At 48.3% G+C, this 27,609-nt stretch overlaps 2 protein-coding genes across 15 annotated transcripts in view; one reads left to right on the top strand and one right to left on the bottom strand.

The window, feature by feature from the left end:
- Nucleotides 1–18,334, bottom strand: part of GIT2 (GIT ArfGAP 2) — a 60,093-nt gene extending 41,759 nt beyond the window's left edge. For 11 of the 14 annotated variants that reach the window (XM_078154389.1, XM_020996330.2, XM_078154387.1 and 8 more), the window contains exon 1: nucleotides 7,892–8,059. In XM_078154389.1, the coding sequence (XP_078010515.1) occupies nucleotides 7,892–7,943 (52 nt within the window). In that variant the 5' untranslated portion in view covers nucleotides 7,944–8,059. Of the gene's footprint in view, nucleotides 1–7,891; nucleotides 8,061–17,879 lie in introns of those variants that run through there. The other 3 variants (XM_020996332.2, XM_020996328.2, XM_078154388.1) reach the window with 2 other exon arrangements.
- A 520-nt stretch (nucleotides 18,335–18,854) lies between these two features.
- The window catches only part of ANKRD13A (ankyrin repeat domain 13A), a 39,280-nt gene continuing 30,525 nt past the window's right edge, over nucleotides 18,855–27,609 (top strand). The window contains exon 1 of the mRNA XM_020996403.2: nucleotides 18,855–19,111. Within this exon, the coding sequence (XP_020852062.1) occupies nucleotides 19,013–19,111 (99 nt within the window). The 5' untranslated portion in view covers nucleotides 18,855–19,012. The remainder of the gene's footprint in view (nucleotides 19,112–27,609) is intronic.

The raw sequence follows: 27,609 nt of genomic DNA on the forward strand, positions 1-27,609 counted from the left end.
TTTTCCAAGTTGGTTTTCAGAGATGTCAGGTGGTATTATATTATCTCCATGTTCCAGAGAAGGAAACTGAGACCCCGGGGGATGCAGTGACTTGGCCAGGGTCACACAACCAGCAACCTCGAGTCATGGAGAGAAAGGAAGCCAGGAGACTAGTTAGAAGGCAACTGCCCTCACCCAGGTAAGAGATGCCGAGGGCCTGGACTAGACTATGGCTGTAAGAGGACGGCAGTATCAATGAAGAGGAAAGTATGGAAGGCAGGAGGGCTTGAGGTCATCCTATTGGACATCCTATTGGAGATGTCTAAGCGCCAGTTAGAGACACAAGACCCGCCATCGGGGGAGAGATTAGATCTGTGAATCAAGAGCAAGACTCATGGGAGCTGGCAGGATCGACAAGAGAGAATGTTCGGAGCATGAAGCTGGGAGGGCCCAGACAGAGTCCGGGGGAGCGCGCACGCCGGGCCAGGAGACTGAGAAGGAGCAAATGGACAGAGGGAGAGAACAGCATCGCCAGAACCTGGAGAGGAGAGAGCAGGGACTGACCGGGCCCAAGGCTGCAGGCTAAGGAGAAACCTGACTGCAGGAAGGCCACTGGACTTGGCACCTGAGAGATCAATGGTATGGAGAGGGCAGCTTCAAGTGAATGATGAGGGGAAGCCAGACTGAAGAGAGTGAGAAGAGAGGAAGTGCAGGGACCGACTGCGCGTGGCTTTCTCAAGGAGCTGAGTCAAGATGGGGAGGAGAGATGTAGAGAGGGAGACAGCTAGCTGGCAGGGATGATCAGATCAAGAGAGGTTTTGAGGGACAGGGGAGACAGGCATATTTGTGGGCAGCAAGGAAGAAGATAAAAGAGAAGAATGATGGTGCGGGCGTGAATGGGGGCAACCTGTGATCAAAGCAGAAGAAAATAAATGTAAATGTTCCATTTTTCTAAGAGGTGGAAAACCAGGGGGCCACAGGGGGCCAAGATCTCAAATGAGAAAGCTGTATTTTGAGTGTTCATATCTATGCTCTATAAAATTCCACAGAACTTAGCCTAACTGCTTTCAAAACAAATGAGATTTAAACTCAGTAAATAAGGGCAGTTAGGGGGTGCAGTGGATAGAGCACCGGCCTTTAAGTCAGAAAGACCTGAGTTCAAATCCGGCCTCAGACACTTGACCCTGGGCAAGTCACTTAACCCCACTGCCTAGCCAAAAAAACAAAAAACAAATAAAAAAAAACCCAACTCAGTAAATAGACTAACTTGAGAAAAGTTCATGAAATATTAAAAAATAAAAATGAATGAAGACCCGCCTTTTCATTTAATTGACAGCTTGAAAAATGGGTACCATTCAAGTTACCTTTGACACCAGAGGGTCCAGAATTTCAGAATACTTTGAAAGACCAAGCTGCATCAATGCTGTATATTTTAAAATCCATAATGAAAATTGTTATTTCAAAGTAAAATTGTAATAAAATCCTTATATCAATTGACATAGCTGGTCCTTCCGATGTTAAAAAAAAAAAATTCGGCAATGCCCCTAAGCAGCCCCAAATCAATGGAAAACACAGAGGACCTTCATTTTTTTTTTTAAACTACCAAATTCAGACCCTTACAAACTATACTGTGAAAAATTAATAGGATTTTTGAGTTGAGTGCTGCAACTGATAAATCTGCTTTTCGGACTTGTTACAAACCCACAAGCATGTAGAAGGTGCTAAGTTTTCTGTATCTCTATTAAACTATGAAGAAAAACAAACGAATAACAAATTTGTTTTTGAAATTATTTTCCAAGTATTATACTGATATTTTCAGAAACTCACTCAACTTCACTATCACTAGAAAGAGCCCCAGATTGGAAGTAATTAAACATTTAGTGAAAATATGAAAATTCTAAAGGATGGAAGCTGGGACAGAAAGTCATCGTTTAGCTTAGTTAAAAACAGGGAAGCATTGAACACAGCTCTCTGCAAGTTATCTGAATATTAACAAAAAGTTAGGAGTAGTGGGAAACTGATTTTTTTCCCCAGATGTTGACAGTTATCAACCAGCATCTGATCTACAAGGAAAAAGAGCAGCTTTTTTAAATTATTTTTTTTCTAATTAATCAAAAGCCACCTCTTCTCCTTCCCACCATTACCTCCCAGTGAAAAAGCAACAAAAAATAAAGCCTTGTAACAAATTCGTAGACAAGCAACAGATCCCCAAATTTGCTACGGTCGAAAAATACATCCATGTCTTTATCTGCACCGTAGGGAGGAGAACACGTGTCCTGCGTCCTCTGGAATCATGGCTGATCCCGGAGTCAATCAATTAGAGTTCTTTGTTTTTACAACATTGTTGTTACTGAATGAAACCTCCTCACTCTGCATCAGTTCATCCAAGTCTTCTCAGGCTTCCCTAAAATCGTCCCCTTCCTCGTTTCTTACAGCACACCAGCATTCTATAACCTTCTCCTTCACAGCCATTCCCCAATGGGTGGGCATCCCCTCAGTTTCCAATTCTTTGCCACCATAAAAAAAGCTGCTCTCAACAATTTTGTCCAGGAGGGTCCTCTTCCTTTGATCCCTTTGGGGCGCAGACATGGTAGCAGAATCACTGGGTAAAGGGTATGTTCAGCTTTGGGGTGCAGAGTTCCAAACTCCTCTTCAGAATGGTCAGACCAATTCACAACAGCAGCCAATTTGTAAAGAATCACTTCTCCTGACAGAAGGTGCCAATACACACAATATAGGTGACTCTCTGGACTCACATACTTAGGGGCTCTAGGAAGGGAGTAGGAAAGTAAGGAAGCGCAGCAGAGAATTGCAGTATCTTTGCTCCATTACACTCCAGAAGAAAAGAACACTATCTATAGGCATATTGTAAATCAAGACACACACAGCTCTGGCCACGTCTGTTTAGCACATGCAGGTGTGATGAAAACCCAACTGCCCACAAGGACCACAAGGCAGACCAGCAAACAAAGTCAAATTTGTCCCATTCGATGCAAGAGTATAAATCTCAGAGGGGTTGTCAAGCCATTTAATGAAGCAAGAACGAGGCGTAGTAATCAGAACAAAGTCCCAGCTAAAACCCGATCTTCTACAGGAAGCCCTCCCCACCTCCTCTTAATTCCAAGGACTTCCCTCTGTTAACCCATTTCCTACATATCCTGTACACAGCCTGCTGGGCATATATCTGTTTGTTCGCTGTCTCCCCCATTAGATTGTAAGCGCCTTGAAGCAGGGATGGTCTTTTGCCTCTTTTTGTATCCCCAGCACTTGGCACAGTGCCTGGCACACAGTGCTTATCAAATGTTTAATGATTGATTAGAACTCCAAAATATTAAAATATGGCCAAAAATTGGGAATCAAAACTAAATGGTTACCTATGTGGCTAACTCCCCAAGTCTCTGATACTATTTTGGCTGTTACACCTGCCAAGTGCAGGAGACAAGGAATCCCAAGATTCAGTGACTGTATGAAAGACATCTGCACTGTAGGATTAACTGCAGGCATGCAGTGACACAGATCTGTGCAAACCACCCACCCCACATTTCAGCACACAGAGCTCTGGCTAACGCCAGGATTAATGCGGAAAGGATGGGCAGTCAAGGGCCTAAGCCAGGGGTGGGGAACCTGCAGCCTCGAGGCCACATGTCACAAACTTGTTCTGTGAAGTTTGGATTCAGTCAAAGGGCCACACTCGAGGACCTAGAGGGTCACAGGTTCCCCCACTCCTGGTTAAGCCATCACCTGGCACGAGGCAGGGTCTCCACAGTTCTTTCAACAGGTGAAACTTGAGTTACTCCTCGAAAATAAGACTAAACCGCAGCCACTAAAGGCTTCTGGGTCCCACTGGCAGGAAAAGAAACCAAATCTCCAGGTCCACAAGCTCGCCACACATTTCAAGGTATTCTAAGTATACTCAAAACAGGAAGGAAGTGACTCAAGGCCCTGCAGATCAGGCCTACAGCAACATGACAATGAGATTCTGGATATGAGGTGGCTTTGAAAAGCAGAAAAATGTCCCAGAAGGACAAGGCTGGGTCTGCACTCATCCTGGGGCTGGGGAAGCAATCTTTCTTTGGCCAAAGAAATCTTTTGGGGAGTCAAAAAGGACCGACAGAAATAAAGGGGAAAGCTGAGCCCAAGACACATCTCTCCAGTCCAAGTGAAAGGAGAGACAAGCAATGTGGAAAGCTGAACTCAGAGAACTGTAATTCAGCGAATAAAGGCATTTTTGGTCAGATGCACTTCCTGGACCCAATCTCATTTAGTTCTTGCAACAGCCGTTCTTAAAACTTGGCCTCTCTTTCCCTCCCTCTCTTCAAAGGGAAGGATAACCCCCTTGTCCTGGACATGCACTCATACGGCCACATGAGGTTTTAGTTAACTCAGGCCCATTTCAAAGCCCAGGCCAAGCTTCAAAATGACAAGAAAGAAGTTCTAAAAATGGGTGTAGAAATACTGATGTCCAAGGATTTCATGGAAAATCCTCATTTTGGAGAGGACTGGGCTCGGAGTCTACCCTGAGTCTCCTGCCTCAGGAAGGGATATGGGTGGGAAACAGCGTACAATGATCCGATCCCAAAGGCAGATGGAGCCACGTCCCAATGCAAAGTCAAATGGAAGATGTCTTGAACTCTAAACTGCAAATTCTCCTCATGGATGGGAGTGTTCTAGCCCTCTCCAAAGAAAGGACTGCAGGGGGGAAGGCTGACAGAGAGGCCAACAAGGAGGCCTCGGTGAAGAATTAGAAGGTCAGGATTCAAATTCTGGCCTGGCCACTTCCTAGTCTGTGAAATTTACATCAAACTATTTCGCCTCCTGGGGCCTTACTTTCTTTACCTTTGAAATGGTCCCTTATGCCCTCTCCCAAATTTAAATCCTATAATTCCTACAATCCCATCTCACCGCATCCATCAATGACGTCAATTAATCAACAAGAACCTAACCTCCTACAAGTCGGGACCTGCTGCACCGGAGTCTCCTGCTCTGGGAACATACACTCTATCGGGAGAGACAATGTGTGTGCGTGAGCATGCACACATACATAAACATGTATGCACGTATGCACACACACACATATATGGACATGTGCACATAGATGACTACATCCAGAATAAAAACTAAATGAGACCGCTGCAGAAGGTGGCGCTGGGAAGGTGGCTAAGGGCTTCTCTGGGGCCCAGGGAAGGAGGGAAGGCATCCTGGGCATGGGGGGGGGACCAGCCAAGCTGGCCAGAATGCCAAGAATGGGGAAAGGAGCACTAACAGAGGCTGGGCAGGTGGGCCAAGGCCAGCCAAACTTCTGAAGAGTTTCAGAAGCCAAACTGAGTTGATATCTTATCCTCAAGGCAGCAGAGAACCCCTGGAGCTTACAGAGTAGGGAATCAGAGAGTTCACTCTGCACTTTACGCTGGAGAGCCAGAAGACGTGGCCACTGACTGTGGATGACAGGTGAGGAGCTTCGTACCTGCACACCAGAACAATGAGGAAAGAGGCAGGGATGTCGGTGCCTAGGGAAGGCCGGTTCCAGGATCCAGACTGAGTTGTCTGGATGGGCTGAGTCTGAGATCCCAGGATGAAATGTCCCAGAGACAGGAGCAGAAGTGGCCCTGGGGCTGCTGGATAGATCTGGGAGTCACGTGCTGGGAGATGATAATGGAGCGGATGAGATCACCAAGGCAGAAAGTACCAAGGGAGGAAGAAGCCCCAGGTCAGAGCTTGGGAGGAGATCCCCAGCGAGGGCAGGAGGGATGAACTAAGAGACTGAGGATGGGCAGGCAGGGAGGAGAAGCAGGACAGCGAGGTGAGGGCTATCAAATGCTGCCGGAGAAAAGACCATCAGATCCGGCAATTCAGAGATAATTGATAGCACTGGAGACCACAATTTCCTTTGGGTGATGAGATCAGAAGCCAGTTTGCAAGGGCAAGAGGGATGAGAACTGAGGAAGTACAGGCAACCACTAGAGAGTTTAGTAGTGTTCCCGGGGCGTCTGGCTGAGAAAAAGTGAGGAGACATACAGGTTGGTCTAGTGAAGGAAAAAGCTGAGCACACCTTTGAGAGCAGTGAATCCTCCTAAGTTCAAATCTGGCCTTAGACATTTAGGAGATGGGAGACCCTGGGCAAGTCACTTAATCCTGTTTGCCTCCGTTTCCTCATCTGTAAAGCTGGGGAGAAAAGGGCAAACCACTCCAGTATCTCTGCTGAGAAAACTCCAAATGAGGTCACGGAGAGTGGGTCACAACTGAAAAACAACTGAACAACAACAAAATATTTATTTTAAAATAAACAGGTGACCCTCATACAGTGATGAAAAGAAAACCCAACAACCTCTGAAAACCTCACAAGCCCAGAAGGCAATGACAGCTAACAAACTAATAAATACAAAAAACACACGTTGAAAAAAATAAGCTCTCATAACTGATGAGGCCATCTTTTTCTCTCCTGTCTATCTGGTTGGCTCAGAACACCAATGAGGTAAATAACCCCAGTGCCAGCCGATCCTAAGATGTCAAAGCCGGATCAGACCCATTTGTGAGGCGATGAAGTCACTTTCCCAGAGAATGCCAGAACTCAGGATCCCCGGCACCTAGCACCGTGCCTGGCACGTGAGACGCGCTTCATAAAAATCTGTTGATTCATTGAAGATAATGGGAAAGGAGCCCTGATCATAAGCCCAAACCCCTGATTCAAATTCCTGGGCTAACACAGCCCTTGGCTCAAGGTACCTCAGTTTCCTCATTTGTAAAATGGACAGCCTACCTGACTGTTGGGAGGATTTGACAGAGAAGAGAGGCTGCTCTGATCTCTCCACAGAGTCTGCTGCCTGGGCAGGGCCCCCGGCACCAAAGGCCCGGTCCCTTTTCCTCAATGGCCCCTTGTAAAATAAGGGGATCTTTGAGGTTCTTGGTAGCATCAGTCAAGTAAGGGAATGGAAGGTCCCTCAGCGTACACGGAGGAGGCTGGAGGAGATGGGAATGCTCATTCTTCTCCTGCTCTAGATTTGGGGGGGGGGACTCTGGGGAGGCCGAGAGACCCCTCCTCAGAACGTTTCTAAATCACTGAAGGAAACGCTGCATTTTAGTTAAGAGGGGAGTGAAAATAAAGATGAAATTGTTCCCGTCCACGTTCATAGACTCCTTGAAATTTATCCCTGAACACCTCAGGGATCCCCAGCCCCCAGCTTACGTAACCCTGGCCAAAATGATACCTAAGGTCTCTTCCACTGTAAAGACAGGGGATTCTGGCTGGGTGACCTCCTGGCTCAGTTTCCCCATCTGTAGAGTGAGGGGATTTAACCTGGGTGACCTCAGGGCCCCTCCTGGCTCAGTTTCCCCATCTGCAAGGGAGGGCAGGGTGCCACACCAGACGGCCCCAGCCTGCTCAGAGTGGGGGTGCTGGATCCGAGGACCTCCCCCAGCCCCCCACTTCCCTCTGCTTTTGCCGGAGGCTCGTTCCCTCTCCTACAAGAAGAGGCCTGCACGGCTCCCCTCTCCAGCCTCAGTTTCCTCCTCCTGCTCTATTCTACATCCCAAGGCCTTTAGCTCGGGCCCTGGCATATAGTAGGCGCTTATTAAGTGCTTGCCGACCTGCCCAGCCCTAGGGGCTCCAGAGTCCCCCTCCACAACAAGGGGGATGGGCTGACCGGCCTCCTCGGGCCCTCCCGGCTCTGGTTCCGAGGTCCGGCCATCTCTCCCCCTCCAGGCCTCAGTTTCCCCCGGGGGTCGGTCCCTCCGGTGCCCTCGGCCCGGCTGGGGCACGGACGCCGGGGTCCCTCGGCTGACACCTGCCGCGGGCTCCGCCCGGGCTGGGCCCGGCCCCGCTCGTTTCCCGCCTCCCCGCGGCTGCCCCGGGGGGCGCCGCCGGACGGGCCGGAGGCGGCGCCCCCAGCCCGGCCCGCCCGGGCCGCTCACTCACCGGGGCCGCTGCAGTCGGCGCACACCTCGCTGCTCCGCAGCCTCTTCGACATGGCTCCCGCCTTGGGCGCCCCGACAGCGGCGGCGGGGGCGCTTCCGCTCCGACGGCTCCGCTCCCGGCAGCCCTGGCAGCCCCGCGGCGGCGGCAGCGGCACCTCCCCCTGGGCAGCGCGCAGGCGCAGCGCGCAGGCGCCCCCGCTCCACCGCCCCGCCCGAAGGCGGGGCGCCCGTCACGTGGCCGGAAGCGGCGCGCGGCCGCCCGCCGCCATCTTGGGTAAGGGCAGGGCGGCCGCCACGCCCTTTCCCGGCTGCTTCTGGCGGATTCCGGGAATGTCAGAGCTAGCCGTCCCCCAAGAAGCGCCGAAGTAGAAAGGGGGCGGCAGCTTGGGGCTCCCGAAAAACGCTTTTGAGTCCTCAGAAATAACCAGTGTAGTGTAAAGAACTCGGGTTGGGAGGCAGAAGGTCCGGGTTCAGATCCCGCCCCTGGTGCTGAATGCCTGTATCCCATTCGGTCGAGTCACTTCACTTCTCTGACCTCAGTTTCCTCATTTGTAAAAGGGACCGCTTGAGTTAAAGGACCCCTGAGACACCCTCCGGGTCCAAAGCTATGATCACATGAATACTTACTACCCCTGTGATCTTAAAGTAATTCAACTCAGTAAGCGCCTACTAAGTGCAGGCAGGGTGCTAAGGGCTGGGGATACAAAAAGGCAAAGACAATCCCTGCCCTCAGGGAGCTTACAGTCCAATGGTGGAGATAACAAGCCAAGAAATATATACAGGGGAAAGCTAGGTGGCGCAGTGGATAGAGCACTGGCCCCGAAGTCAGGAAGACCCGAGTTCAAAAGCAACCTCAGACCAAACACTTGACACTTACTAGCTGTGTGACCCTGGGCAAGTCACTTAACCCCAATTGCCCCCCCCCAAAAAAAAGAAAAAGAAATATATACAAAGCAAGCTCTGTACAGGATAAATAGGAAATAATTAGCAGAGAGAAGGCTGGGGAATTAGGAAGGGGTTGAATTAAATGACCTTGGAGTCTCCTTCCAGGCCAAGTCTATGATCTCATGAAAACTCATGAACTTAGACAAGTCACTTCTTGACTCTTCTGGCTTCAGTTTCCTCATCTGTGACCAGAGGCTTACGCTCTGCAGAGTATGGGACTGAATGTCTTCTGAGGTCCTTCTAACTTGAAATCTCTGACCCTATGAGCCAAGTCGGGAGAGCCAGGGTAGAACGGCTGTGATGTCACAGTGAGGGGGGGATTCCCACCGGACACTCAGGCCAAGTCCTGGTGGTGATGAGCAGAGTGTTACCTCCCCTCATTAACTCTGACCACAATGATAATGAAGAAGAGGAAGGAGGAAGAGAAAGAGAAAGAGAAGGAGGAAGAAGAACTAGCATTTATATAGCACTTACCACACGCCAGACGCTTTAATGTAATATAAGGGTCAAACACTTTGTAATTATTATCTCATTTGATTCTCACAAGCACCGTGGGAGGTAGGTGCTTTTATTATCCCCATTTTACAGAAAGGCAAGTCAATTTAATTCAATAAACATTTAGTAATGTATCATGTATTAAACATGTATCAGGTACTGTACTATGTGCTAGGAATAAAAAAAGAGGCAAAAGACTGTCCCTGGCCTCAAGGAGCTTACAATCTAATGGGGGAGACAACATACAAGCAAATATCTACAAAGCAAGCTATATACAGGATATACAGGCAGCCAAGGTTACCCAGGCCACACAGCAGGTAATAAGTATCTGAGGCTGGGACGGCCTTTGGGGTCAGCTCAGTGCTGGGAGACTTGTACTTCTGAGTGCATAATCCTCTCGTTGGGTCCTTGGTCCTGTGACGGTACCAAGTGAAGGGTACCTTTGCCAGGAAAAATCTCTCTCTCTCTCTCTCTCTGTTTTTCTCTGTCTCTCTCTCTCTCTCTGTCTCTCTCTCTCTCTGTTTCTCCCTCTGTCTCTTTCTGTCTCTCTGTGTCTCTAGCTCTTTCTGTCCGTTTTTCTCTCTCTGTCTCTATCTCTCTCTGTTTCTCTGTCTCTCCCTCTCTCCTTTCTCTCTCTGTCTCTCCCTCCTTTCTCTCTGTTTCTTTCCCTCTGTCTCTCTCTCTCTCTCTCTCTCTCTCTCTCTCCCTTCTCTCTCTCTCTCTCTCTCCCTTCTCTCTCTCTCTCTCTCTCTGTTTTTCTCTGTCTCTCTCTCTCTCTCTGTCTCTGTCTCTCTCTGTTTCTCCCTCTGTCTCTTTCTGTCTCTCTGTGTCTCTAGCTCTTTCTGTCCGTTTTTCTCTCTCTGTCTCTCTCTGTCTCTATCTCTCTCTGTTTCTCTGTCTCTCCCTCTCTCCTTTCTCTCTCTGTCTCTCCCTCCTTTCTCTCTGTTTCTTTCCCTCTGTCTCTCTCTCCCTCTCTCTCTCTCTCTCCCTCTCTCTCTCCCTTCTCTCTCTCTCTCTCTCTCCCTTCTCTCTCTCTCTCTCTCTCTCTCTCTTCTCTCTCTCTCTCTCCTCTCTCTCTCTCTCTCTCTCTCTCTCTCTCTCTCTCTCTCTCTCTCTCTCTCTCTCTCTCTCTCTCTCTCTCTCTCTCCCCCCCCCTCCTTTGAAGGGAAGGATGACTTCTCTCTTGGAAACATGCCATGGAATTCTCCCTCTCTGGGCCACTCCCGGAGGTTCTCCCTCCCAGTGCCTCTGGCATCTGGGCTCAGTGCTGAGCAGAGTCTAGACCTCAAGGCTCTGCCACTAGTGGTCCAGAGACAGAGGGTTTACCAGCCTGGGAGGAGACCTTGTGAGCTCTGGAGGTCGGTGCTCCCAGGTCCCTCACTCAGTGTCAGCTGCACTGAGGATGTAATGACCACCGCAGGGAGTTTGAACCCCAGCCCTGGCCTGGCTCCTCGGGCGCCCTGGACCTTCAGGGAGTTGTGGAGACAAGGCAGAGCCAAGGGGAGGGAGGACAAATGCCCCCTCACAGTCGGACCAGATGTCCACTGCTTAAAGGACCAACTTCCCAGGAGAGCAGCACAGGAGGAATAGGTCACTGTCTCCTGTTTTACGTCTTTGTTAACGGGTGCTTACGAAACTTGGGTGTTTTAAACATCCCTTTTGTAGTGGATGAGAATAAAGAGCTGACCTAGAAACCTGATCTACTTTGTACATCCAGAAGGGGTCCTTGCTGGTCCCCTTGGGGAGAGCCCAGGCATGGTTCAAACCTCAGCCCTGACGGCTGGCTCTTCCCCAGGATGCTGAGTGCGGCTGGGAGGGGGCAGTGAGGAGAAAAAGGAACTGGACCCTTCTCTTGAGCAGGAAAACTGTGCCAGGACTAAGCCTGGGGTTCGTGCCCCTTAGCTGGGATGGATAGCTGAGCACCCCGACCTGGGGGCCCAGCAGCAGTCTGGCGCTAAGTCCCCGGGAGTTAGCTACCCAGTGTTACACAGCCAGTATCATGGGAGAGTTTGAGCTTAGATCTTCCCAGTTTGGTATCCGTTGTTAGCTACAATAATGATAATAGCTAACATTTATATAGTGCTTACTACATATTGTATATTATATTATCATATATTATATACAATATATGTTTATAGTGTTTGCTATATATTATAATATATATTTATAGTACCTACTACTAACATAAAGTACTTACTATATAGTATATATTATAGCATATTATATATTTATAGTACTTACTATATAATAACTAATATTATATAGTGCTTACTACATACTATATATTATATAATACATAATACATTATAGTGCTTACTATATATTATATAACATATTTATAGTATTTACTATATGACTAGCATTTATATAGTTTACTATATGTTTATATTATATAATAACGCATTATATATTTATATTGCTTACTATATAATATTTATATAATGCTTATAATATATTGTAATATATAGTATATATTTATATTGCCTACTACTACATAAGTAACTAACATTTAGATAGAGTTTGCTATGTGCCACGCACCGTGCTAAGCACTTTACATTATTACCTCATTTGATCCTCACAACAAACCTAAGAGGGAGGTACTATTATTATTATCTCCATTTTACAGTTGGGGAAACTGAGGCAAAGGCAAAATGACACAGACAAAGGGTGACACAGCCAGTACGTGTCTGAGGCCAGATTCGAACTCCAGTCTTCCTGACTATACCCAACTGCCTCTGTGAACGGGGCCCCTCTGAGTCCATGTCCTCCCTAGTACAAACTCAGCAAACGCCCCTCCTGCATTTGGCCAGTTTGTTCTTCAAGGAGGTTGTTATCCAAGTCAGTCGTTACAGTGCTAATTCCCAGCTCAGAATCCTAGGACTCATCCAATGAAGGCCAGATCTGAGCTGGAACCTCCCGTACAACACCATCCATTTGGGCGGCCATCTGGCTTCCCTGTGGGTTGTTCCCTCCCTAGCTGGCCTTGCCCATCATGAAGTTGGTCTCATCCAGACGTTAGTACCCACTGATGGACAATACAGAAAGCAGCAAAGTCCAGCGAATGACCCTTGGTTAGGAGAACTCCTCTGCCTCAGCTGATGGACAGCTTGTGAGATTTTGGGCAGGTCACATCCCTGTACATAAGGATGGTCATGTTCGGTCTTGTCCGACTTTTCTCTCCCTCATTTGTAGTTTTCTTGGCAAAGATACTGGAGTCGTTTGCCAATGCCTTCTCTAACTCATTTTACAGATGAGGAACTGAGACAAACGGGATTCAGTTACTTACCCAAGGTCTCACAGCTAGTAAATCTCTGAGCCCAGATATGAACTCAGGTCTTCCTCACTCCAACCTGGTACTCTTTATCTAGCACCACCTAGCCGCCCCACTTTAGGATGGTACTTTCTAGGTGGCACAGTAGATAGAGACCTGGGCCTGGAGAAGTCAAGAAGACCTGTGGCCCTGGGCAAGTCACTTGACCTCCGCCTGCCCTGGTTCCCTCAACTGTAAAATGTGGATAATAATAGCACCTACTTTATAGGGTTTCCTCAACTGTAAAAATAGAGATAATGCCTTATACGGGCAGCTAGGTGGTAGAGTAGATAGAGCACTGGGTTTGGAATCAGGAAGACTCATCTTCATGAGTTCAAATCTAGCCTCAGACAGATTAGTTGTGTGACTCTGAGCAAGTCACTTTACCCTGCTGGCCTCAGTTTCCTCATCTGTAAAAGGAGCTGGAGAAGGAAATGGCAAACCACTGCAGTATCTCTGCCAAGAAGACCCCAAATGGTATCATGGAGACTTGGACATGACTGAAAAACAACCAAATAACTATAGGGTTGTTGTGAGGATCAAATGATATATTTGTGAAGCACTAAGCTTAGTGCCTGAATCATAGTAGGTGCTTAGGAAATCCCTTATTTCCTCCCTTCCTTCCATTCTTCCTCCCCCTCCTCTCTCCTTCCTCCCTCCCTCCCTTCCTTTCATTCTTCCTCCCCTTCCCTCTTTCTTTCCTTCCTTCCTTCCTTTCTCCCTTCCTTCTTTCCCTTTCCTTCCTCTCTTCCTTCCATTCTTTCTCCCCCTCCTCTCTCCTTCCTCCCTCCCTTCCTTCCATTCTTCTTCTCCCTTCCCTCTTTCTTTTCTTCCTTCCTTCCTCCCTTCCTTCTTTCCCTTTCCTTCCTTCCTTCCTTCTCTCCTTTCTTCTTCCTCACAGGCTTGTATGAGGATCATTAAATTAGTCACAGGGAAATAAGATGATGAATAGGAAGGTTTAGGATTGAATTCTTCAGCAGTAACCAGCAGCCTTTATAACACTGAACTGACTGAATATTTCTTACATCAATGCTGCTCTCCAACGTCTAGTGGAACGAGCCGTGGGTTTGCAGGCAGACGACCTGGGCTCAGATCTACCACCTGGTGATCTTTTGGCAAATCATTTACTCCTTCTGGGCCTCAGTGTTCTCCTCTATACCTTGATGGGGCTAAGATAGCCTTTGAGCTTCAGAGATCTCTGATTTTGTCCTGTGGGTTGACAATTCCTCTGAGACGGAGAGGATCCAGCATTCTTTCCACTGGTCACATTCACATGCACAGTCTGCATGGGGTTTAATTTGGGGGAAGCCTGACCACAGGACAGAAAAATCAAACAGATTTCTTTTTCTCAAATTCTTTGGTTCATTATATATACCCCCCACCTCTACCCTAGCTCCCTAGGGAAAAATTACTTAAAACATAGGCTTTGACTCAGGTCTCGCCAAAGGGTAGAGTAGAAACTTACTCAATGCACAATTGTAAATTATGTAAATCAGATATGGGACAGGGATTTATTTCCACCATGCAAAAGAAATGCTACCCCAAAAAAACCTCTTACCAGTGCACTTTGACAGAAACTGAAACAAACAGCAGTAATAACCACTGTTCTACTCTCCCAGGAAGCACACACTTAAACATCAGAACATGCAGCACTTTGTGGGACCATTAAAAAGACATTGTTACATTTCACCTCAGCTCTGCACTGTCCAAACACTCCCTTCAGGTTCATGTCGTCTGGTAAACCAGGCCAATGGCTGAGCTCCTCCTCCTATGGGTGAGATCCTTTCTGATGCAGAACCTCCTGCTGCTGGACTGATCAGGGACCCAGGAGCTCTAAACCTTGGGAATCCACAAACCTGCCTGCTGAGATAGGACACATGCATCCCAGGATTACTGTTCAGTCCTCTGTACCTGGGAAAGAATAAATATTGCAGACTCACACCTGCCTAGGTGAGATATGTTCTTTTAGTTGCCATGTGCTCAAAGTTTGATGCTTCTGTTGGGCTGAGAGAAAGGGCAGCCCCTTCAAGAGTACTACTGGCCACACAGGAAATGGAAAAAAGAAAAGAGTCACTCCCCCTTTTAAAGGTCCACTGATATAGGAGGTACCGCTAGGGGTACAGTGGTTAGACCCCTGGGCCTTGGTGTCAGGAAGACCTAAATTCAAATGTAGCCTCAGATACTTGTTAGCTGTACGACTCTAGATAAGTCACTTAATCGCTGTCTGCCTCAGTTTCCTCATGTGTAAAATATGGATGATACCTATCTCCCAGGGTTGTTGTAAGGATCAAACGAAACAATATTTATAAAGTACTGTCTTAACACATTGCCTGGCACGTAGTAGGTGCCATATAAATATCAGTTATAATTATTGTCATTATTATCCATCAGCTTTTCCTGCTTTATGGCAAAGAAGGGGGTGCTTCATCATCTCCACAGCACTCAAGTCTTCCAGCATTGATTGAGTCATACTTGGCCAGCCAAAAGTGGCTTCTTTGTCCTCAAAGATCTGGAGCACTGAAATAGTGCACACGGTTGGCAGAAAGTAGAGAGAGCATTTCAGCGTGGTCAATGCTGCAGTTAGAATCACATTTCGGAGCTGGAAGGGACCTGAGTGGTCCAACCAGTCCAACCCTTATGTGACCAAGGGCTCCTCCTGCTAATTCCCTGACAAATGGCTGCCCGGTTGGCAGACCTCCAAGGATGGGAAAGCCATCATCCCTTGGGGACAGCGCTAATCAGGGACCAAGTTTTCCCTGATACAAAGGCTAAATTTGGCTGTGGACTTCTGGTTCTCCCCACACGGGAGCCAAAGAGAACAAAGCTTCCTTCAAGTGACTGCCTTTCAAATATTTGCAGACACCTCTCTCTTGAAGGGCAGCTAGGTGGCACAGTGGGTAGAGTGGCTGGCCCTGTTGTTAGAAGGACCTGAATCTGGCCTCAGACATTTATTAGCTAGATGTGTGACCCTGGGCAAGTCACTTTACCCTGCTTGCCTCAGCTTCCTCATCTGTAAAATGAGCTGGAGAAGGAAATGGCAAAGCACTCCAGTATCTTTGCCAAGAAGACCCCAAATGGGGTCACGAAGAGTTGGACATGACCGAAAACAACTCAATGAAAATCTCTTGAATATTTCTTTTCTTTCCTAAGCTAAACATCCACAACTCATTCAACCAATCCTTATACAACATATAGATACATGTCATATATGCCTAGTAGAAAGGAAGTTCCTTGAGGGCAGGTAGTGCCTTGTTTTGTCTTTGTATCTTCAGGGCCTAGCAGTTGTCCTGATCTATATCTGACTGATGAGGTCTAGAGGTTTAGCGGTGCTGGGACCCCAAAATCACGACATGCGGGTCCTGTCCGAAAGAATTCAACCCCAGCCTTCTTTCAGCCAAAGGCAAGGTTTGTTAAAGATCTGCCATATAAGCTAGACTCTTTTTTTTTTTTTTAGGCAATTGGGGTTAAGTGACTTGCCCAGGGTCATACAGCTAGTAAGTGTCAAGTGTTTTTAGTCTGAGGCCGGATTTGAACTCAGGTCCTTCTGACTTCAAGGCCAGTGCTCTATCTACTGTGCCACCTAGCTGCCCCCATGTTAGCCAGACTCTTAAGGAATCTGAGCGTCTGTGAGCTATTGGCTAGATCGCAAAAATCTGAGCACCTTAACGGAGAGATGATGGACCTTATATACCGAAAGACGATGGGAGGGACTTAGGAGTGGCCAGGTAGTCTATGAGGTCATAGAACTCCAGGGATCTGGACTACGTGGCCAGGGACTCAGTTTCCTCATCTGTGAAATGGGATATTTGAACTGCTCACTTCATCTGATTGTTTCGAGACTCAAATGTAATCATGTGCATAGCATGCTTCGAAAGCTTTAAGGGGTTGTATAAATGTCAGTTATTATGATTGGTTTCCAAGCATTGAGGCACTGCTCAGGGAAACATAATGGCTCTGGATCTGTTGTGTGGAGAATGGATTACAGCAGGATTCCCAACCAGCTGTTGTGTCTAGAGCTGAAGCAGGCAGGGCAGAAGGAATGCTTTATGAATACATCTGAGAACAGCAGCAAAGAGCATAGCATAGTTAATCATGGGCAGCTGGGAAACAACAGCCACAGACAGGCTAGTCTAATGAGCAGCTGAAATTTAATTCAGATCAATTTTCCGTCAAAGAAGGCCAGATGAAAAACAATGCTGTGCTCTCCAAAGTGGCTGTGATGGAAAGCCAAAGCAGTGAAAACAGTCATGAAAGCCAGGCATTTTGGGAGTTTGAGATCTGTGTTCAAACATAGAATCTTCCGCATTCTACATTTTATGATACTGGGTTAACTGATTTGTGGGGCAGCGAGGTGGCACAGTGGATAGAGTGCCTGGCTTGTAGTCAGCTTCATGGTTCAAATCTGGCCTCAGACACTTAGTAGCTGTGTGACCCTGGGCAAGTCACTTAACCCAGTTTACCTCAGTTTCCTCATCTGCAAAATAAGCTGGAGAAGGAAATGGCAAACCACTCCAATATCTCTGCCAAGAAAACCCCAAATAGGATTACAGTCAGACACCACAAAAACCGACAGCAACAAAAAGTCAGTTTTCATCCCCCCACATTAAACTACAAAAATAAAAAGTCAATTTTCACTCCCTCACAACTAAACAACAAATTTCCCACTAAAGTCAATTTCCACCCCCTCAGGACCCAACAACAACAAGAAATCAATTTCTAACCCCCCCCCCCCCGCCCAGACTAAACAAGAAGTAAATGTCTCCCCTCCCAAACAACAACAAGAAGTCCATTTCCTGCTTGGGGAGGGGAGACAAACCACAAGTCAATTTCCATCCCTTCTTGAACTAAACAGTAACAAGTTAATTTCCATTCCTCCCCAGGACTGAACAACAAGAAGTCAATTTCTACCCCCCCACCCCCAAACAACAAGAAGGAGTCAATTTCCACCCCCTCTTGACTAAACAGTAACAAGTCAGTTTCCACGCCCTTACACCCTTAGTCGCTGTGGGTTCCTTTGTAATGGGAGGAGGTGGGGCTCTTTAGCCTAAGATTCAGAAGGCTGTGCTTCAAGTCTCTACCCGCTCCAATTCATCCTGTATTCAGTCACCACAGTGATTTTCCTGGAACACAAGTCTGATCCTGTCACAGCCCACCTCCCCTGAACTCCAATGGCTCCCTATTGCCTCTAGGATCTAATACGAAATGCTCTGTTTGGCATTCAAAGCCCTTCACAACCTACCTTTCCAGTCTTCTCACACCTTACTTCCCCACAGTACTCTTGGATCCAGTGACGCTGGCCTCCTGGCTGTTCCACAAACACTCTTTCTACCTCTAGGCTCCTGTCATTTTCTCTGGCTGTCCTCGCTGTCTGGAATGCTCTCACCAACTCGTTTCCACCTCCTGGCTTCCTTTAAATCCCAACTAAAATTCTACCTTCTACCGGAAGCCTTTCCCAACCCCTCTTAATTCCAGGGCTTGCCTCCTTTTAATGATTTCCTATTATCCTGTACATAGCTAGCTTTGTATATATTTGTTTGCTAGTTGTTTCCCTCATTAGATTGCAAACTGCTTGAGGGCAGGAACTGTATTTTGCGCCTTTTACATCTCCAAGGGTTTAACAAATGTTTATCAATTGATTAACTAAATGCTTGTTACTTCGCTTCCTGTCTGAGGAGTTAGCCATCCACATCCCTAATCTAGCGGTAGAAGTGACTTCCCCTTTTAATTTAAAAATTTCCCCCTGTTGGTAGGCAAAGAGGCTCTTAGCCAATCACAGAAGAATCCGCCCTTGCCCAATATGGCCGCCGGGGCGTCAGGAGCTGGGGCGGGGCCAAAGGTTGCTAGAACGGTTTTACCCTTTTCCTTCTCCCCACCCCCTCCGATGCCGAGCCAATGGAAAAGCCCGAGTTGTGGACGGACTAACAGGGGCGCTCGGGGCCGGGGGGAGGTCTGGAGGCTCTAGTGAAGAGGAGTTTGTGCTTCCAGCCTCCGCGCACCGAGGAGGGGACCGGCCACGCCGGTGGGATTTGGGGGCCTCCTAAGCTCACCGTCGGGCGCCGGAGCGCCCCGGGATGCCCCAGTCCGCGCAGCCGCAGGTCTAGTGCTCCCCCCGTCCGGTCTGGGATGGTTTGGCCCAGCCCTTCCCTGTTTGGGACAGTTCGGACGGACAAGTTGCGGGCGGAGCGCGCCGGCGTCGGGGCGGAGGCGAGCGGGGCGGCTAGCGGCCGAGGCCGGGGGCGGCGGGCGAGCAGATCTGGGAGCTGAGGGCCGAGGGCCGGGGGCTAGAGGCCAGGGGCCGGGAGCCGAGGGTCGGGCGGGGCCAGCCGTCCCCTGCGCGGCTCGGGGGCCCCTGGGGCCGGCGGGGGCCTCAGCATGTCCTGTGGCGGTGACGGCCCCAGCAGCCTCTTCCCCCTGCACGCCCTGGTCTGGAACAATGACTACCGGCAGCTGGAGAAGGAGCTGGACGGCCAGGTGAGCGGGCCGAGCTCGGGGGGAAACTGAGGCCCGGACTGGGTTTGGGTCAAGTGCGTCAGGGGACCAACTCCATGGACTAGGAGGGGAAATTGAGTCCAGAGTGGGGCTGAAAGCTGCAGGGGACACTGATTCCGTGGACCGGGGAGTTGTGGGGTCAAGAGCTGTGGAGGGCCCTGATTACATGAATGCAGAGGGGAAACTGTGGGCCTGGGGTCAAGAGCTGTGGGGGGCCCTGATTACATGAATGCAGAGGGGAAACTGTGGGCCTGGGGTCAGGAGCTGCAGGGGACCCCAATTGTATTGATGCAAGGGGAAAATTGAACCCCAGAGCAGGCTAGGTGAGGGGGCTGAGCTCACTGGTCGGGGCTGGGAGGCGAAACTGAGTCCCAGAATGGTGTGGGGTCCAGAGCTGCAAGGGACCGTGCCTGGGGTTGGGGGGTGGGCCTGAAAGGGCAGGGAGGCCCCATGACCGGCCTGGAAGGGATCTTAGAAGCCTCCCGTCCGGCCCCTGTATGTGTCCAGGGAGAGACTCCCCAGAGGTATCGGGATTAAGGGTGGGCAGAGACCTTAGGGGCCATGTACAGTCAAAGAGCCTTTATTCAGCGCCTACAGTGGGCCGGGCACTGGGCTTGTGTCCGGGAACCCAAGAAAGGCAATAGACAATTTCTATCCTCGATGAGCTCATAATCTAGTGGGAGAGACAGCATGCAAGCCACTCCGGATAAACAAGCAGTGGACTGGCTGAACAGGCTAATTAGCCGAGGGAAGGCTTCCTGGAGAAGGTGGGACGTTAGCTGGGACTGGAAGGAAGCCAGAGGCCAGAGAAGGGCAGGGGGCTGCTCTGGGCAGCCGGGAGTGTCAGGGTTGGGGCACGGGTTAGGATGGGCTTTGACCTTCGGGGAATTTGCTTGTCCATAGCGAGCCACTGGAGTTTATGGAGTAGTGACATAGTTGGTTCTGTGCTTTAAGAAAATCACTTCAGTGGCTGAATAGACGGAGGGTGGACTAGAGTGGGGAGAGACTTGAGAGCATCCCTTCCCCTGAGGGCCTGCACCAGGGTGGAGGCTGGGTCCGAGGAGAGGAAGGAAGGTGTTTGTAGTAGGTGGAATGGAAGAGCGTTGGCAACAGATTTGAGTTAGGGGGTGGCAGAGGAGTCCAGGGTGACACGTGGGCTGGGAGTCTGGGGGCCTTGTACAGAGGGGCTCCTTGATGCTCAGAGACGTCCTAGAGAGGATTTGGAGCTGCAAGGCTGTTTGTTAACTGAGCCCTTCCTAACCGTCGGAGCTGTCCAGAAGGGGGATGAGCTAGCTGCCTTGTCCGTTGAGGACTCCGGAGGAGGCTTCAGGTGGGGAAGGTGAACTAGATAGCTTCTGAATTCCTTCCAGCTCAGGGATTCTCTGGCTCTGGACCTGGGGCGCCACTGATGGAACGGCTTCACAAATGCCTTTGACTTTTTCATTTCAAGCCCCACACTTTCACAAATGAGGAAGTGGGCCAAGCAGACCTTTGAAAGGCTGGTCCCAGGACTCTGTTCTGTCTTTGATGCACTTACCTCAGCGTCATCTTTTGGATTATAATTATGTGGCGGCTGGCTTTATCACCTAACTTGACTGCTTTGAGGTCAGGACCTGGCACTTAACTTTTTGTCTCCTCCAGTGCCTGGCTTGGTGTGTTCTGCTTAGGGAAATAATAAGCCATGTTTGTGTAGCACATTGCTCCTGATAACCCTGTGTGAGGTAGATAGGGCCGTATTACTATCCCAATTTTACCTGGGTGGAAATTGAGCCTCAGAGGTGTGCGTTGACTTTCCTTGACAGCCCACATTCTTCGGGGGCTTGGGTTTGAACCCAGGGTTCTCTTTATGCTGTCCCAGGCTGAATCTCAGTGAGTATTAGTGAATGTTTTTTGTTGTGTTGTATTGCCCAATTGTGGACACTCTGGGAGGGAGCAGTTCAGACCGGGGTAGGACAGTACCTTTGAAAACTGGGGCCTCTTACTATGGCGTGGGTCACTCTTTGAGGCAGAGGCAAGTGTGCCAGGGCACTAGGTGATTCCAAGGCAGCCCTGAAGTCGTCAGGAAAATGCAGTGGGCAAGCACAAATGATTTTCGTTTGGTTGGCTGAAAAGATCTGCAGGCCGAGCATCACCCAGTTGAGTGAAAAGTTGCTGCCAAGCGTGGGCCTTCCCCCTTGCCAGAAATCTGCCCACTGCAGTCCTCCTAAGACGGCCTGAATCCATTGAGAAGCAGGCGCCTGTGTTCCCCACCAGCGACAGTGGCTGGTCTTGGTTCCTGAATCTTCTCTGCCCAGACCGGCTGGCTTTCTTTGTGAGGCTCATCCCTTTTGATGAGGCGATGCAGTCCCTGCAGAACAGCCGAGGAGGCACTTTGACACATTCCCTGTCAAATGATTCACTAGTCCTGGACCTGCCAGCCTAGTCCACTGGCCACTCACCTCTCCGTTTCCTGCCCGACACAGTTCATCCTTTTGGGCTTGACTTTATTTCTAGGGCTGCGTGATGGTGAACGTTGATGTCTTTTGAAATGTCAGGTAGGAGTTGGTGCATGTTCCGTCAGTGGGGTCTTTTCTAGGTTAAATATTTGGAAGCTCTCAGCAGCCTGTTATTTTTGGCTGTGTGTGTGTGTGTGTGTGTGTGTGTGTGTGTGTGTGTGTGTGTGTGTGTGTATGTATGTACGTATATGTGGAGAGAGAGGAAAGGAGTGGGGCAGAGAGGGGTTTGTGTGTGTGTGTGTTGTGTGTGTGTGTGTGTGTTGGGGGGGAGGGGGTGTCCATCTCCGTGTCCATGTGCACACACACAAAAAGAAAGTAGCCCCAGATCTAAAACGTACTTGGAAGAGTCAGGGAAACATGGCCCGCCATGTCTGCACACTTGCTCTGTGCCTCTGTCTCTAGCTGCTTCCTCCAGCACCATTCTGACGCCACCTCCTACGACTTTTCACGTTCCCCTGCCTTTTCGTGCAATGTTGGGCATACTTTCTTTTTCTGAACTTAAACACCAAATTGAATGGGCATTTGCATGTACATGGTAGAACAGAGAAGGACAATTGTGTGAAATGACAAGTCTCTTTTATGTGCTGCTGGCTTTTCTTTTTTTCAGTCTATCTTAAGATCAACCTTTGCTATACTCTGTGGCTACTAGTCTGTGTAGGTTCCAGAATGTCAGCACCCTGAGAAAAGGGGCTCTTTCATTTTGTTTTGTCTTTGTCTCCAGTGCCCAGGAGCTTATGGAATAGGGATGGATTAAATTGTAACTTGGATATATTGTAGTACTTGGCATTTTAAAGTAAGCAGATATCTTCCCAAGCATGTATTATATTCTTAGAGTTCACTTTGTGTAAACAGTGGAATTAAGAATACATTATAGTTCTCTGTTACGTCATAAATGAGACGAATGAACTGGGTCTTAATTTGTAATGGAAAATGTAGTTTGGTTGAAAAAACATTTTTTTCTTTCTGTTGACAGTAAAATGAACTTTGTTCACTAAAAGTTCTTGTTGCCTCTTGACTTCAAATAGTCATCCATGTGGTCACAGAATTCAGATTTTACAATGGATTATTTTCCTTGAGCACATCCATTTGTCAGGCAGGCAGTCAACCTTTCTGAAGTAGTTGTTCGAAGTCAGGCATTGTGCTAAGGGCCCGAGCTACAAAGAGAGGCAAAAGGCAGTCCCAGCTCTCCCCATCACTGTCCAGGCATAAGAACAAGGTGAAAACAAGTGTGTACAATAATCGATGGTCAGGATAGATTGAGGGAGCAGTAGCCGTGCTTGTGAGCTGACCTTTAAAAGGGGTGAACCTGTCCACGATGCTGAGAACATTTTTAGCTCTGCAGCATGGTTGGTCTTTCTAGTTTCCTCCACTCCGTTCCTGCCGAGTGGAATCGAGGATTGCCCAGTTCTTCCTTCAGTCTTGTTGCCAGATTTCTGTTGCCCAAGAGGGTGGCAGAGATGGCAGAGGGGGATGCACGCTTGGGAGATGCTGAAATGGACCCTGGGCCTAGAGAAAGGGGGAGGGGGTGGTGGTGAATGTGAGGGCAGCGGGGAAGAGGGAAGGGGGATTCAGCTTGGCCCCAGAAGACCAGGAGTAGGGGGGAGTCACAGGTGGATGTAGGCTGGAGGTTTCCGAGCTCTCTGAGGCATCCAGAGAGGCCTGGCTGGCTATGGGCTGTGTAGAAGGGACTTGGGAGGTTTCTTCCAACTTGGGGAGTGTTCGGATGAGCAGTGAAAGGCGTGTGGGGCTTAACTTTGTGTTTGCCGGGATCCCCTTATTATTTTGCCCACAGTTTGAGGTTTAATGATGGTGTATTTGGAGTCACTCTGCGGTGGTGGTGATCAGTTTCTTAATTTGGAGTTTGATATTTTTCCTGTGCAAAGATTGTCTTAGTGGAAAGTGCAGAACTGGGTCTTACCACCTTCTTGAGGCCAGACTACTAGGTAGTGAGTCCTAGGGATGCCATTCAGTAAAGTCAGATGGTGCTTAGCTGTGTGAGCCTCAGGCTACTCCCCTGTAAAATAGGGGGAATAGAATAGTAATATCTGTAGCACCATTCTCAGAGGGTTATTGTGAGGATCCCATGACCTTACGGATATGAAAGGCAAACCTTCAAGCCCTCACTCAGTAGAGCCCGGAATCCTCCCTGTCATCCTCATTGATTTAGAGGTGGGAGAGGCTTTGAGAGCATCACAACCTAATAGCCTGGAAGAGCTGGCCGAGGCCTCTGCCGTCCTTGGCCGCTCCTCAGGTGAAATGAGACAGTTGGCGGAGATTGTCTCTGAGCTCTCTTCCACGTTTAGATCTGATGAATTGCATTGTTACATGGAGGTGGGCTTTCTGCAGTTCAGGGGGTAAGAAGAGCTGCGTTCAAATCCTGGATCCCCTTCTTACTTGTGTGATCTTGAGCAAGTCGTTTAACTTCTCAGAGACTCAGTTTCCTAATTTGTAAAAGGAAGGAATTGGACTAGGAAGGAAACACATTTATTAAGCCCGTCCTGTGTGCCAGGCACCGTGCCAAATGTTTTATCCCATTTGATCCTCACAGTAACCCTGGGAGGTAACTGTGGTTAGGATCCCTGTTTTACAGTTGAGGAAACTGAGGAACACAGAGGTGAAGTAACTTGCCCAGGGTCTGTGTGATGCCAGTAAGTATCTGAGGCCAGATTTGAACTCGGATCTTCTCGGCTCCAGGTCCTGTACTCCGTGCACTATGGGGCCACCTACGCTGGATGTAGTGCACCTGAGTGACCAGAGCAGCCACTCTTGACTCTCAGTCCAAGGTGCTTGTCAAGACATGCTGCTGGCTCCCTGATTATGTTAGGCAATGGGTATAAACTGGGGAGTGCATGTGTGAGGACTCGGTTACCACCTTTGCTTCTTCCATTTACTCAAAGCTTATAATGAAGCCGAATCCTTCATTGCTGACCAGAGTGGTAGCTTATGCTGTTTGGCTTAACACTTCTGGAAAGTGGAGAAAAGCAGATTATTGGAGAGGAGAGGGAGGAAGAGGAGAGAAGAGAGGGTAGGGACAGAGAGATAGATAGAAAGAAATCTTAGCTGTGTGCTAGCAGCCTTCTCCTGTGTACATACCGAGGGCACTAGAACCTGGTTTGGGTTTCACCTGTAATCCGTATGACTGGGATTGGAGAGCCCAAAGAAGAAAAGGCGTTGTGAAATGTCATGTGAGCTCCTCCCTGATTTGCGCTTGGGGCTGCGTGGGTTTTCACTTGGAAGGACAAGGCCAGTTGCTGTCAGCCTCACCATAAGACTGGACGTCGAATGTGAACATCTTGTTTGTCAGTCTCTACTTCCCTTTCCTTTGCTCCTTCCACCACGTGGGTGGGAATGTCCCCAAACATGGTGGTGGCCGAAAGGATTCTACTTTGTTCCAGAAACAACAACACAGAAGAAGTAAAAGCTTGTCCAGCTGAAGGGGATACACACATTTCTGAATTTCTGTGCGCCAACTTGAACCCAGAAATCTTGGCCGTGTTTCCCGAGATAACTGAAGGCCAGTAGTGAAACTGTTTGCTGGAAAGAGAAAGCGATGGAGTACATCTGCCTCCCCAGCTCTCCGCAAGGCCTTGAAGCTTGCTTGCTGCAGTGGAAGCCAGTTGTTTTCTGGTCACTGCTGAGAGCTTATGGTGAATGAGAAGCCCCCCCCGCCCCAAGCTCTTGTTTGGACCTGGTTGGCTTTTTTTTTTTTTCCGAAACAGATATCACGACATTCCACCATTTGTTATGGAAACACATGGAAACCAAGCTTCTCTTCCCAGATAGTTATTGGCAGAGTGGCAATGTTTCACAGCCACAACCAGTGACGTTTTTGCTTCCTCTAAATTCACTTTCAGCTGGTTTAGGTTGGTGTGTTCGGGTGAGAGAGCGCTGGGCTTGGAGTCAGGAAAATTCATCTTCCCGAGTTCAAATCCAGCCTCAGACACGTGTCAGCTGGGTGACTCTGGGCAAGTCACTTCACCCTGTTGACCTCAGTTTCCTCTTCTGTAAAATGGGCTGGAGAAGGAAATGGCAAACCATTCCACTATCTTTGCCAAGAAAATTCCCCCAAAGCGGTCACAAGTAGTCAGACGTAACTGAAATGAATGAACAACAAAAATTCTGGAGGCCTTTGCCCCAAAGATGAGAAAACCCTCCGCTTTGTGCTGTTTCTGGACCTCCCAAGGAACTCAGCAGAGCCTGTGAGATCTATGTAGTCTAGTGACCACAGACCTGCTCAGGGGGTCATCGTGAAAGAAGGGGAAAATCAAAGGCGGAAAAGAACTTTCGACCAAGAGCGGGTCAGCTAGCCAAAATAATAGGATAGTCCACGTGGGAACTGTGAAGTTCAATTTATTTGACCTTCCAGTTTCTTTAGGAAGAGAAATGCTCTTTTTGCACAGCCTAAGGCTAAAATGACCAACCTGGAAGACTGATTTAGCTGCCTGGATAAAGACCATCTACTCTGGGCCCTGAGGGATGAATTTAAGGTTAAATAGGGAACAGTCTTGTGCCCAGAGGTAATGTGTCACTGGGGCAGTCCCTGAACTTGTCTCTTAGCTCTAATGAAATTTGAACTGAAGCCTTTTCCTATGGGAAGTGAAAATGGAAACTCTAATGCCTTTCCTAGGATAGCCTCATTATCCCAAATTGGCCGCATCTCCTCCTGAGTATATATGGGTAATAAGGATGACCAGCTGATCAAAGAGAGTGAGATGGGAGGCGGAACCAGGGCTAGAAATAGATTCCACTCTTGGGAATTTAATACATTCCTCTCATCTGTCTGTATGTGTGTTGGTTTAATTTGGATTTTTTGTAGATTTAGAATTTAAAAAAAATTATTTAATATTTTATTTTTCCCCAGTTACATGTAAAAACAGTTTTTAACATTCATTTGAGTTCCAAATTCTCTTCCTTTCTCTCTCCCCACCCCACCTCATTGAGAAGGCAAGCAATTTGAAATAGGTTATATGTGTGTAGTCATGCAAAACAAATTTCTATATTAGTCATGTTGTGAAAGAAAACAGACCAAAAAAACCCAACCTAACAAAAAAACCCCACACCTCAAGAAAAATAAAGAAAGTAAAAAAAAAAGTCTGCTTCAGTCTGTATTCAGACACCATCAGTTCTCTCTCTGGGGATGGATAGCACTTTTCATCCTAAGTCCTTCAGAGTTGTCTTGGATAGTTGTATTACTGAGAATAGCTAAGCCATTCACAGCTGATCATCTCACAATGTTGCTGTTACTGTGTGCTCCGTGCATTCCACTTTGTATCAGCTCCTGTAAGTCTTTCCAGGGTTTGTGGAAAGCATCCTGCTCATCATTTCTTATAGTACCATAGTATTCCATCATATAGATTTAGAATTTCTCTACCCTCTTCATCTTCTGTAGCAGAGGTTGGTACATTGGCAGGAATGTGTAACTGCATATCTATTACATATATGTGTTACATATTCGTGGAGCTCTTTGGGTAAACGCTCTTATAGCATAAGCCTTGAAGGAGGCCCAGCCAGCTGTTCCCAAATGATCAGTGCTTTCCAACACTGAAGACTTCGATCCTTGTCTCTCTTAGGAGAACCTGTGAGCCTTCCTGCCTTTCAGGTAATGCTTCCTTTGGCCTCCAGTTTAATTTATAGTGAGATGGATGAGATGCGTCCATCTTGAAGTACGTCCATTCGCTGGTCCCTGGACAAGTATCTTCTATTTAAACAACCTGTAGCTAAGGTAGTGTTGATCGGCAGTCGAAGAAGAGTGGGGTTCTTTGCACTGTCTTCTTTTCTGGGGCCATCTTCAATATAGAAATAGATGCCATCCACCCCCACCCCCATTTAGGTCCATTTTGTGTTTTTCTTATTAGGATGTGAGAGATTACTTCTAGCTGGAAGGGTCATGGGTGGCTTCATAGAGGTAGTATTTGAGTTGGGCCTTGAACCACAGTTAGGATCGGACCGAAATGAGGAGAGAAGATATTAGAACAGTTTGAACAA

This window comes from Phascolarctos cinereus, unplaced genomic scaffold (assembly GCF_003287225.1).
Source record: "Phascolarctos cinereus isolate Bilbo 61053 unplaced genomic scaffold, phaCin_HiC Scaffold_4;HRSCAF=312, whole genome shotgun sequence".
Classification (NCBI taxonomy): Eukaryota; Metazoa; Chordata; class Mammalia; order Diprotodontia; family Phascolarctidae; genus Phascolarctos; species Phascolarctos cinereus.